This window comes from Alligator mississippiensis, chromosome 1, assembly GCF_030867095.1.
Source record: "Alligator mississippiensis isolate rAllMis1 chromosome 1, rAllMis1, whole genome shotgun sequence".
Taxonomy (NCBI): Eukaryota; Metazoa; Chordata; order Crocodylia; family Alligatoridae; genus Alligator; species Alligator mississippiensis.
Genome location: NC_081824.1, coordinates 85,440,709 through 85,454,231, shown reverse-complemented (window position 1 = coordinate 85,454,231; position 13,523 = coordinate 85,440,709). Strand labels below are relative to the sequence as shown.

The window sequence follows — 13,523 nt, the reverse complement described above, 5'->3', positions numbered from 1 at the left end:
TTCTAGAGTTATACAATAATTTTAGGCAGCTCCTGGTGCTCTTAACCCCTGGATTGTCCACACACTAACACCTGAAACTAGTTTTAAGTACACTTTAGGCAGCTTAAAGTTATGCCACTCCAAGGTGGCATAATCATTGCCACTATGATGCTCTACTTGTGCATCATAGTTCAGGGTAGGTTTATCTCTGAACCATGTTACCCAGCTTATGTTTCATTAAGCCAAGGCTGGGCTATTATTTGGGTCTGCAGGCTACACAGGCAGTTCTGAGGAGCTGCCATTGACTGGGCACCACTGCTCTCCCCACAACAGCTTGGAGCCTACACGCTCTGTGGCTCCTCCCCACCACCGCCAACACTGCACAGCCCCAGCTTCAACCCAGACCTGCACCGTGCCAGCTCTGGACTCACTCTGGCCGGAGTGAACCAGCCGGAACCCACATGCACAGCCCCACCCCCTCCCGCCTTGTGCCTGTTCCAGATCACCTACCCACACTGAGCTGCTGCCCAGCATGGGGGAAAAGCGGCCCCTCCCCCTCACTGCTGCTGGGCCCTTCTTGCTGAAGCTGCCCAGAGCCCATGCCTGGACTGCCCTGTAGCTCCTTTTCACCACTGTTACCATCACCTCCAGGCCATACATCAGGGCAGCGGTGGCAGTGCAGAGGAACTGCAGGGTAGCTCAGGCATGGGCTCCGGGTAGCTTCAGCAAGAAGAGCCTGACAGCAGTGAAGGGGACGGGCTGCATTTCCTCTGTGCCAGGCAGCAACTTCTGCCAGCTGCCTCTGCTGCTGCTCAACAGGGGCAGGCAAGTCCAGAGCAGGTGCAGGGACGGCTGGGGTCAGAGCATGGTATTATTGGTGCAAGTCCAACAATACCATGGGGCTGGGGCCAGCAGCAGTGGCAGTTGGAAGAAGCTGCTGCAGCCTAGGCTGCCTAGAAAGGCAGTCCAGCTGCAGAGCCGCCCCAGCCTGCTGTATGCCCAGGGGGTGGCGGGATGCACCACAGGCCAGATGGTGCCTGGGCTAGGCGGGACTGAGAGACCCGCTGCGGGTCAGACAAAGTCCCTCCTGTAGGCCATATTTTGCTCACCCCTGCGTTACGGTGTGGCCAGACTCCACAGATGAGCTGTCCAGGTTAGTCCTTGAATATCTCAGGATGCAGTGTTCCCTCCCCCCATCCACCTTTGAGGACTAACTTTTCACCCACTGAACTGCAGAAAAGGACCTGGGAATTACAGTGGACAATAAGATGAATATGAGCCAGCAGTGTGCACTTGCTGCCAAGAAAGCTAATAGTATGCTGGGCTGTATTGGTAGGTGTGTTGCCAGTAGGTCAAGGGAAGTGATTATTCCCCTCTGTTCAGCACTGGTGATGCCATATCTAGAGTACTGTGTCCAGTTTTGGGTCCCCCACTACAGAAAGGATGTGAACAAATTGTAAAGCATCCGGCAGAGGGCAGCAAAAATTGTGAAGGGGTTGGGGGACATGACTTACGAGGAAAGACTGAGGGAACTGGGCTTGTTTAGTCTAGAGAAGAGAAGACTGAGGTGGGATTTAATAGCAGCCTTCAACTATGTGAAGGCTCAAAAGAGGATGGAGTTAGACTGTTCTCAGTCTTGGCCAATGACAGAACCAGGAACAACAGTCTCAAGATGCAGCAAGGGAAGTTTAGGTTAGATATTAGGAAGACTTTTCTCACTAGGAGAGTAGTAGAACATTGGAACAGGTTACCCAGAGGTGGTGGAAGCTCCATCCTTGGAGGTTTTCAAAGCCTGGCTAGACAAAGCCTTGGCTGAGATGGTCTAGTTGGGGCTGGTCCTGCCTTGAGCAGGGAGTTGGACTAGATGATCTCCTGAGGTCCCTTCCAGCTGTAACTTTCTATGATTTCATGAACTCTGTGGCCTAGGGGAGTGGTTCTGGCACCAAGCCAACTTCTCCTCCCTCCTCCAGGGGTGTGACCTTCCTATCCCCAGGAGCGCAACCCTGTGCAGAGCACATGGCAGCTATCCAGGTTGCAAGGAACAGACAGATCTAGGAGTGGGGGTCTCTGAGAAGTGGTGGGGGAAAACAAGGGAGGAGGCCATATTGGGTTGCCATGAGCTGAGGCTTCCTTTCTGGGACAGAGGCAGTAGCTCCCCAAAATATGCCTCCCTTCACCTTCCCCCCCTCCAAGCCACCCCAGGAAGCACAACCAGCATCCCCATACCCCAATTCTAAATCCCAGTGTATTAAAACATGAGACCTTCTTTAATTTACTTACTCTTTCTTTTTAAATCCTTTTTTTACTTCTTTTTATTGTAACCTTCACTGGCTGATTTCTTTGATTTTACCTCCCTTCCCCTACCCCCATTTCCTTTCCACCTCCCATTTCATTACCCACCCCATTTCATTCACTCTCCACCTACCAGCTTCATGTTTCTGACCCCTCCGACCCATTTCTCACCCCCCCCCCCCCCCACCTAGAGAAGGGATGTCCTGGCTTACCAGTCCTGTAGTGGCGATTCACAGCTGTACTCTTCATCAGGCCCCTGGCCACCAGCCCTTTAGTGGCAAGTCACAGCCGTGTATGTGGGGGACAGTCAGAGCAGGTTTTTAATCTTAAAGTGCGACTGCTCCAAACTTCAGCTAGTGCTAATACCAATCAGCATTTGAGCAGCTCACAGTGCAGTGTGTAACAGGTTCCTTTGTAATTAGGTATTTCCTTTTTGCTCAATAGACAACTCAACTGTTTAAATATATTAAAAAAGGCATTCATCTCTTCTTATAAATATACTGTTTGGTCATAAAAACCCTAAATAGCAGTTCTCAGTTATGGATATTTAAGGTAAAGTTTTCTTTCTGACTTTAAGAAGAAAAAATACATGTAAAAATGATTTACTAAGCATAGTTCATAGTTCAGCCTCACCCTAGGTTATAGTTTTTAATTAATATAATGTTCCTATGTTGTTTTTTCTCAGCATGTTTCCTTACTTTGACTGAAAGGTGACAGAGGCAAAGTTGTGTTTTTGAGATTTTTGGAGTAAAAATGTACAAAAATAACTATTATTTTATGGAAAGTTTTACAAGAAAATCTTTTCACAAATCATGTTGAATTAATCCTTCAGTTAAGAAGAAAAAGATGTCAGAATGTAAAGAGAAATGGGGAGTGACTCTAGATGCCCTTGCTGTTTTGGTGTCAAATACAACAAATGCCCACATCCTGGTCCGAAAGAAGATAAGGGCATATTCTAGGCCCAGGGTGAAATCCTGATCCAGGGAAATTAATGCAACAACTCCATTGATTTCAACAGGCTCAGGATTCTACCACTTGTCTGCATGTACTCCACAGCTATTTCTTTCTTCAATCTTGTTCTTCTCATCTGACAAGAGGGCACAGAAAGATTGCTGGTTCACTGTCTTGTCTATTGTACAAGTCTCTTTTGATACATTAAGACTTTGATTCTGCATCAGGATGTGCTAGTGCAGACCTCTGTGCATTGAGTTCCACTCAGGTCCAAGTTAAGGGGAAAAGTTAATGTCTGAGTTAGGACTGTGTTGGACATGATACAACACAACTGTTTAACCTGATAATTGAAGCATCATACATCAGCATAGTCAACAGAATTTCAAACCATGGTGACTCCACAGCTCAGCATTGCACAGTATGTGTGTGTGTATATACTACAGATAACCCCCCACAAAGGATCTGTGTGCTCCCCTCTCATGACTAGAGCTGGGTGTTCTTGTCATGAGTCCTGGGATCCTCCAAAAATGTATATGTAAATGAGGTGCAGAGCCACCTGATCTGGTTCCATTTCATGGAGGGCCAGGCCATACTAATCATATGCCACAGTCTTAGAGAAGGGGCAACAGATGGATTATGGGTGAATGGTTTGGGACCCTGTTTGGTGACATATGCTATACATTTAAGGCTGATGAAGAAATAGGAATAATTGGAAATGGAAATGAAAGGCGCAGCTCAGCTATGGGAGTAGAGGAAGTTGGTATTCAATGTTATGGCTTACCATGACTTGAACAAGAGTTGGCACTGATGGAAACTGCACTTAATGGGCACTACCATATATTTTATTCAGATCAGTTGTACTAACTTATCCTTACAGTAGGCTCCCATCAGTTTGTACTTTGTAGTCGTGGTCAGTGTTAGCTGTATTTAATCAACTTCATGCTTGCTTTCTATTGCAGAGCACAAGCTGCTTTTAGCAGCAGTTTAAACATAGACAGTATCATTAATATGGTTTTCTTTTATGTGAATGTAAGACAAGAGGCTTTTTCCCCCAATGCTGATTGTAGGGAAAAACCTTGTCTTGTATCTGAGTAAATATGGCAATTGAAAGAATATAGGCTACTTTGAGCCTTTCTGGTTAGGGCAGGATGTGAGCCTAAATAATAATAATATAGAATATGGACCCCTAATTCTGAGTGAGATCTGCAAACCCCCCATCTACCTGTGTAGGCACCAGAGAGTCTGTAGGCCCCCATTTGGGTCAGTAGAGTTACGTGGGTACCTAAAGTTATTCTACTGTATGCATCCAGAAACTTAGCTGAGCAGGACGTCTAGGTATCTGTCTTGCACCAAAATCTGTTTGGGATTCATGGAGTGGGCATCACTGGGACTAAGTCACTAAGGGGTCAGATCAAGTAGGTGTGTTTGGAGTGTGTTTAATACAACAGCATTGAGTTCATCACAAAACACAGCAGTCATAACTGTTTCATTAAAAAATATGGCCAGTGGTTGTAGTATCCAAATGTTATATGGTAACTTAATGGCTAGAACATTTCTCTGGAAGTCGGAGACCCACTTTCAAAGCCCTCCTTAGCTTGAGGGGGTTCAAACATACAGCTCTCACCTTTCAGGATAATGCCCTAACCACTAAGAAATGGATTAGGGTGAGTGGAGACAGTCTACAGCCTTCCCAATGAAGCTGGACCATTGTGAAAAGGAGAATTTAAGATTCATGGGGCCAGAACAGAAGCCAGCAAGCATTCCACAATTCTTAGAGCATGACTCTAGGCTAGTGATGATGGCAGCCCCTGGTGGCAGGGGAGAACTATGTCCTGGGTCTTGTTCCTAACAGCGTTTACTATTTTATTCAGTGACAGATTCAAGATGCTCCAGACCTGGGAGCAAGATTGGAACCCATGACCCTCTTTTCAGGGAACTGTCCTCAGGCTTAGAGAGTCATGTAACTTCTTGCACATGCTCTTTCTCTTCCTTTTATACTCTCTTGTATGCACTCTGTCTCTCTCCCCCATTTGTTTTTGCATTCTTTCTATCCAGTTTCACAGCTTCAACAGGAGGATGCTGAGGAAAATGCCAACATCTCATCCAGATCTCTAGCATTCTCCTAGAAGCTGGTAGCTTTCTTTGAATCTGATTAGGCTGAGGAGTACATAGAATCTAGGTCTCCAACTTCCTAGACAAGCACTCTAATGAATAGATTGGACTTCTCCTCCTTCTCCTCATTGGCAGCCCTGCTTTGAAAGAAAAGTGTGATCCAGTTGTTCATACATAAAGACATAATTTAGGTTCCTATGACTAAAAGAGGGTTCCAGGTCATGCACTCTAGTTTCATGTTCAGGGCTGCAGGTAGGCCCCCAAGTCCATGGCAGGTAAGATTTCTGATCAACCCATTTTTTGGAGTTTCCTGCTCACTAGACTAGGTGTGTTGGTTGTTTTTAATTTTTTTTTCCCAAGCATTGTAGTACCTGGGTCTCCATTCATTGATAGAAAATTTGGATACTTAACGTGGGTTTGTGAATTCCACACCAAAAACTAGGTGCCTAAAAGAAGGCAGGGCAGAGCGGCATCTTATAGACTAGGGGCGATCAACCTCCAGCCCCCGGGCTAAATGTAGCTTGTGGAGTCGTGGCATCTGCCTCACGGGATTGGGAAATTTGACACCAGGAAAGCAGTGGCAATTAATGCCACCACTCTCACCCACTGCCAAATTTTCAAGCCCTGAACGGCAGATAGGAGCCAGGCTATGTTCCCTTCCTCTCACTGGATCAGAGCTGGGCCATGCTTTCTTCCCACCATGTGACTGGATCTGGGCTGGGCTGCCCCCCAGCTTCCTCTGGACACAGGATGGGGCCTCTCTGTGCTCCCCTCAGGCACTGGATCAGGATCACCAGTCAGATCCAGCCCATGGATGGACTGGGCACTGCCCCTCTGGCCTGCCAAGCAAAAAGTAAGAGCACCACTGTTACAGACTAATTTAGCAAGTCATAAGTTTTCATAAGTGACAACTTACTTTGTCAGGTGCTTTCTTCATCATAGCATCTGTAAGTTGTTCCTTACACAAGCTTATGCCTCTCTGAATTCATTAGTCTAAAGTGCTACTCTACCTTCTACCTGACTTCACACTAATATAGCTAACTACTTCTCCCTAGGTGCCTAAAAGTTTAGCATGACATTGCTGAGCTTTGTCAACCCTTTGTGTCCCATTATGGATCTGATCTTTAGTGCAAACTGTTTTCCTATGCAGATGTCAGTAAGTGAATTCAAAAGAACTTTGCTTTGAAGAAATAGCTGTACTTTTCTTGAAAAACAAATTTATAAATGAGATATAATATTTTTTTCATGCTCCCATTTTCAGGGCTGCAGTCAAAACTCGGAAGGCCAGCATTCTCTGAAACACTTTCAGACATCACACACAGAGCCTCATTGCATTGTGGTAAATCTCAGCACATGGATCATATGGTAAGATGGTGTAGGGGGTGTTTGTATATGTAATTCTGAATGATATATATTTATCTATTAAATAAACATTTCAGCTTAAATAAAGTGCTGTTTCTGAGAAGAAATTGCACAGATAGCTATGATGAACATGTCATATCATTCTGTATGAAGAAAAAGGAGGATCTTTGAAGATTAGAAGTTCTTTCTTGTACCTCCTTTAGTCCTCAGAACCATACAGTGTTCCTTAGAATCCTGAGATCAGTCAAAAACAAAGTAAACTCATTTCCAGTCTCTTTGGTTCATGTGAATGAGATCTACCTTACTTTTCTTTCTTCCTCCTTCCTTCTTTTCATTTCATACCAAAAATGGACCTCTTTTCACTGTACAGCATTCTTCTGCAACCTGCACATTTCTTCAGCATGGAGTACATGTAACTGTGTTCCATTAATGTGTGTTTATGAGACCAGCCTGTAAATCTGGAAGATCCTGATAATACTGTCAGATTATAGCTAAGTGCTGAATCAAAGAGAGGTAATAAATGTAACTCTATACAACTATTTAAACTGGAGTATTTTACTAATAGTTTTTTTCCCTTTATGCTTTTTCTAGTGAGGACATTGCAGCTTTTTCTTGCCAGTTTCATGCCATTAGTTAGCCCTTCTGGATATGGCTTTTTTTCTGGTGGAAAAATACATTGCATGCCTTCTTCTGAAACACCAAGGCCACCTTTCTGGCATGCGCATCACAAATTAGCCCTGTAGCCTCCCCAAGTGCCGCTACAATCCCCTTCTCCTCCTCAAGTTGTTCTGTTTTCTGTTCCCAGCCCTATGCTCCCTACCCTGCTCCCTTCCTTCTTCTTCCTTCTCTGTGTTCCCTGTCCAACTTGCTGCTTTGCTTTCTGATTCCCACCCTGTCTACCACTGTGTTGCCAGTCCTCCCTCCAATCTGCCACATGCCACAGATAAAGGCCACCTGTGTCATTTGGAGCACCCATGCTGTAGGTTGGCTACCCCTGTTCTAAAACAGGGCTTTCCAAGTTCTGGGTAGTTGGGGGCTGCATGCTACGAGGGCTGCACACCTGGGGTCTTCATGCCACACAGGCAGGCAGGCGCTCCACCCAACTCTCCCCTACTGTGCAGCACAGACAGCCCAGCTCCTGCCTCTGTACACACAGCACTCCCTCTCCCAGCTGCATGCAACATGTACCTGCAGTGGGGGCAGCTGGGCTCCTGTCTTTGCCATCTATGCAGCTTGGACACTCCAGCTCCCTCCCAGCCACTAGGGTAGAAGCGACGGGAAGCAGGGGGAAGTGGTGGACAGGTGGGAGCTTGTGGGCTGCATACTAACCCTTCAGGGCCACACAGCTTGAGTCTGCCAGTTGGACAGCCCTGTTCTAGAAGAAAATGTGTTAGTCTTTTTTATGAAAGGCAGGAAAGACAACAGGCCAGTTACATTAAATCATTTCTACTAATAGAGATTTTGTTCTCTACTCACACTTCATTATAAGTGGCATCACACTAAATTTGATTAATTTGCTGTATTAGATTGGTTAGAACATTTGGGGATGTTTCTGGAGTGGTTACTTATTACTTTGACTTGCACACAGAATATAGTTTTGTAATGTCCCCCATATTGCCACAAGAAAGGATACCAACCACTTAGATTAGGGGTTGGCAGCCTTTTGCTGGCCATGGCTATGGGTTGAAAGTCTCTGCCCCTCAGCTCCCTTGCCCATCAGCAGCCAGCTGCCTGCACTCGCCTTGGCCACAGATACCCAACCGCCCTGCAGTAAGGGCGCAGATGCTGCAGAGCAGCAGGCTGCACAGTGGAGAGAAGCGGCTCCATGCCACCAATCCTTCATTCTGGCTCAGACCTCTTTGTGGGTCAGATCCAGCTTGCACGCTGGAGATTACTGACCTCTGGCTTAGACACAGCTCTGCAGAACTGACTGGTCTTGGCCATAGTGTTTGTTTTCTTTTTTGCTTCTAGCTTCTAAATTCAATTCAAAGCAGCAAGTAAATAAATACATAGATTTCTACCAGAATTTACATTTTCTATGTTAGTAATTGCTTTGGTTATCTATTAAATGTTTTGTTGTGACAATTAAGATAAAGGTGAAATAAGTCCATGAGACAGTTTTGCTACCAGACTGTAATGCACATAAATGAAAAGGCATGAGAACCTCTGACATAAGATATGTGAATATAACCTTTAACAATAATCAAGTAGTTTTTCCCTTTTCCCCAATTTAAGTATGAAACTAGCAGTAATAAGATTTGACATGAGTCATTTACAATGATAAAGGAAAGTAACATTGAAAATACTATTTAAGGGGTGGGGGGAGGGGAGGTTTGCTTTGTTTTGTTGGGGCAGAAAATAGACAAAATGGAAATGGATGAAAGCATGTAAAACAGTGTCTGCATACAGTAGGTATGAACTATTCCGACCAGGAGATCTTATAACATCTTCACCTCTCCTGTGAAGTACTAATTCTCATTTCCACCTAGGAGAAATTTTACAATCTTTCATTCTCCTATGCCTGAGGAAGGGTGTGTGTGCCCGAAAGCTTGCAAATAAAGAATTTTTTTTTGCAAATATCTAGTTGTTTTATCAAAAGATATAATCTCTGCCACAAGTTTTGATTTCTTTTGGCTGTACACTAATATGACTGCAACCTGTGTCCCATTTCAGCTATGCGTGCCCATGTATACACACACGCATGCTCACCAGAGAGAAAAATTCCTTCTCGACCCCAGGTTTGGTGATTGATGTGGCCATGAGCAAAAAAGTAAGATCCTCTAGCCAGGAACCTCTGAGGTTTCTAAGTATTTTCAGGGAAACTGGTCAACCCAGTCAAAGCCCCCAGTTTACTGGCTCTGGCCAGCACCCAGTAATTACGGGGCAGTGGAATAAAACTCTAGAAGTCAAAAAAGTATTCATGAAAGAGGAAAAGTAATTCTTTCTAGGTCACTGGTGATAAGCAAAAGTTGCGAAGTATGGTATTAAGAGGCAACTGGGACAGTGGGAGAGTAACTTTTCTATCCCAGCATGAGGGTTGCAAATACTTGAATCCACATCCAGCACATTCTGAAAATATGAAAGAGAACTCCGTGCCTCAGAGCTCATAATTTTTGGCATCAGTGTATTTACAATGTATATAATTCTGCGTGTGAGCAGGTCCATTGATTTTGATTGGTTCTATTTATGTAGTAAAATTGCCCAGGTGTGACCTCAGGACTAGAGCCTAACTAGACAAGATATCAGACAGTGAGAGAAGAGAAGTTAATACTCATTGGTATATACTGCACTTTTGCTTTTTGGTATCTCCTTACAGCTAGGGAACTGAAATGCTAAGATTGAACGGTTTGCTCAAGTTTGTTAGATCTGGGAAATGAACTCACATTTCCTGATTCTAATCTGTTTCCTTTGCTTGTTTGTTTAGGTGTTATGAATGTGATGAAGAGCTGTCTACCCATTGCAACAAGAAGGTTTTGGCTCAGATAGTTGACTTTCTTCAAAAGCATGTTTCCAGGACTGAACCTAGTAAGTTATAACAATCTTTATGTAGAAATAGCTGTAATTGCTGCTGTGCTCTAGAAAGAACATTTTTAAATTCTGGTTCATATTAATGAAGGTGGCAAACAAAGAATGTTGTATAACACAGCTGGTGGTCTTGCACAAAAAAAAGTCTCTCAGTTGTTTCTAAACACACTATTTTGCTTCTAGAAATGTTACTGCTTTTGAAAAAAAATACTTTGGGCACTGGAGGGAATTCCCTAAAATTCCACCTTTAGAAGTCTATATGTTAGTTTGTGATGAAGACAATTTTACTTTCGTACTGAGGGAGGATAGATGAAAGTACTTGGTAAATTGACTATCTTATTGAAATTCATCACTAATTGGTTGAGTTTTTGTAATGCAAATCAACTTTAATTTGTGTTGTTACATATATTTTATTTTAAATTATATTTATATAATCATGTCTTTAAATACCTGTTACTATTTGTTTGTATATAGTGCTTTTGGTCCATTGACTCATGTGAACTTATCTGAGATGATGCTTACTTTTGCTAACAGTTACCAGGGTTGGGACATAAGAAAGTAGTTAATGTCTCTTCCTCATTGTACCTATATAATGGAGATAATAGGATAATTGGCTTTCACTAGTCCCTTTTGAAAACAGAGATGAATAATGCAAGGACTAACACAAGGCTTGGCTGCAGCATTTCAATGTGTTGGGGCTGTATTCGATTTCATAGAAGTATGACTTTGTTGGTGGGGTGGGGAGGACACATAAATGCATTTCATTGTGCATTTCCAGCAGAGAATAGCTGTATAAGGTGGTTAGAGATAGGATTGAAATTTTGTACTCTTAATGAAGAGCAACTATATGCTCCCCACTATGCACCCTAAATGCTGTTAGTTTTAATGATTACTACATGCTTTTCAGCTAGAAACCTGTGATGGTCTTAGGTTTGAAACTTATGGTTTTAGACAGCAAAAATCCATGCTTTTAGAAAACAAATTTTACCTCAATTACAAATTGCACCCTAGTTATTACATTTTTAGAATGTAAACCTTCATCATGATTTTACTTTTTGCATTTCTCTGATGTGGAAGAAAGAAAATAGAGTATTCCATCCCACTATTATTTATACTTTCATTTTCAGTTTCTTTTGTCCTAGTGCAGTGATTTTTCCAGAATGCCAAACAATCTTATCTTTAGCAGACATGCAAACATGATTCATAGGATAACCCCAGAGATTTCAAGGAGGAATCCATAGTATTAAAAACTTTATGAACTATTGTGGTCTTTCTGATTTCTTTGCAACAGAAGAACTGCTCTACTATTTTTCTGTAGTCAAAAAATGAGTGGAAACCAGGAGCTGGCATTTTCCTAGTGGGGCACGAGTCAAGTGAGCAATTCCTGGCCTATGAAGGGGTGTCTGGAGTCTAAAAAAGTTGAGAACCACTGACCTTGTGAACTGCTGTGGTATTTTGATTACATATTTTTATTTTAATACTGTAATATTTATTTCAAATAATTTAATGGAAATTAATTCAGTTTGTTTCAGAAATGCTTGTTTTACCAATTTTGGCTAAGAATTTCAGGAATGATTGGTGATTCTGGATGCCACAGATATCATGTTCTCAATTTGAAATACTTTTGAGAAATGTGGAGGTTTGAGAGTATGGGTGGTCTGTACTTTCTGACAGTTAAGAACATGAATAACATCTGCCATTATCTAGGTCAGGCTATAGGTTCACCCGGCCTGATATCCGGTATCACACAGTGGGGAGACCCCTAGGGACTGTGGGTCTGTTTTCCTATTCCTGGTCCATTAATGCATTTGGGCAGAGTTTTACTGGGCAGTGCCCACTGACTCCATGGATTCATTCAAGGGCCAGTGGGCACTTGCCGGTCTACTCTGCTCACTGTGCCCCCTTGGTGCACTCATTTTGAACTTTTGGCTTTCACTCCTGTCCCTTTTTTGTTTTGTATTTTTCCCAAGAGATCAGTGATGTGCCCTTAGCAGCCCCCCTCATCGAGAAGGACTTATAGCTCTACTTGGTATGCTTTGGCCCGTGTTCTGGAACGGCACATCAAAAGGCCTGTGTCACACAGTGCCAGAGCAGCTGAAAGGGAAAGTGGACAGTATATGACCAGAATTCTTTCCACAGTTCCTCTCCCACTTGTAGCCTCCAGCATTTAAGGTCCAGGTAGTTCTGAATTCGGAGGCTGTGCCCCTAACTCTCATGCTCAGTACTGATGCATCTTTCTTCCAAGAATTTGTCTAATCCTTTTTTTAAAATCTGGTTAAACTGTGAGTTTCCACAACACCTGGTGGCAATGAGTTCCACACTTTAATTACACACAGTGTGAAAAAGGACTTCCTTTTGTTAGTTTTAAACTCACTGTCTACTAGTTTCATTTTGTGACCCCCTAGCTCTTGTATGGACAGAGAGAGTGAATAATAAATTCCTATTTACTTTCTCTTCAGTTGGTTTCCTTTGAGAGACCATAAACGGAACAACCAAAATCCCCATTTGACTTTCAAAATGTTGATGTTTGTTAGCTTAAGGTAGTCCCAATTATACCTTTTTAAAGGGCCAGAAATTCATAGTAGAGCTAGCTGAAGTTTTTTCAGTGCATGCTAAGTTTACTGAAAAATGGAAATTGGGGGGATAAAAGTATTTAAGAATTTGGGGTGAATTAGTGAATAATTTTAGCTGAAAAATGGAGGTATATTTTTAAAATGTATATCAACTCTTTCATTTTTGGGTTGGAGTAAGGGTTGGAGCTGCAGCTGCTGCCTGCCCCTCCGTTGCCTTTATTCACCCATCTGCCCTCCCCACAGCATTGCCTCTGCCCCCTGCCCTCCACCACAAGTGGTTGCTCTGTCCCTATCCTGGCCCAGTAGCAACAGTAATAGCAGCATTGGCAGCAGCTCCAGCCTGGGGTCCCTCTCTAAAGCAGCAGCAACTGCTGTGTGGTCAAGCTGGGGCCAGAGCAAGTATGTGCTCTGTGTCTCAAGGTGGAGCAGGGCCAGAGCCATACAGTATGCGGTGGGGTGGGGTGGGGGGGCAGGCCCTATGGAGGGGAGCAGTGGCCCACAGGTACAAGCTGGGTGGGGGGCAAGGTGTCAAGGGGCAAGTGTCAGGGGTTAGGTTGCTTGCCTCACCCTACCGCCTTCCTCCCCCACTGCCTGCCTCCACATCACTTACCGCCTGCCACTGTTTTTCCCGCTGCAGTGTTGGGGGGTACAGCTGTAAGTGACCCTCTGATAATCATCCCAACCGCCCCTTCCAGGTTCTTTCACACTTTTTTCAGACCTCCCCCTCCA

At 43.8% G+C, this 13,523-nt stretch overlaps 1 protein-coding gene across 7 annotated transcripts in view; it reads left to right on the top strand.

Moving 5' to 3' along the window:
* USP45 (ubiquitin specific peptidase 45) overlaps positions 1–13,523 on the top strand; it is a 137,030-nt gene that overhangs the window by 19,503 nt on the left and 104,004 nt on the right. For all 7 annotated transcript variants that reach the window (XM_059732264.1, XM_059732274.1, XM_059732270.1 and 4 more), the window contains exons 4-5: positions 6,596–6,699; positions 10,121–10,221. In XM_059732264.1, the coding sequence (XP_059588247.1) occupies positions 6,596–6,699; positions 10,121–10,221 (205 nt within the window). The remainder of the gene's footprint in view (positions 1–6,595; positions 6,700–10,120; positions 10,222–13,523) is intronic.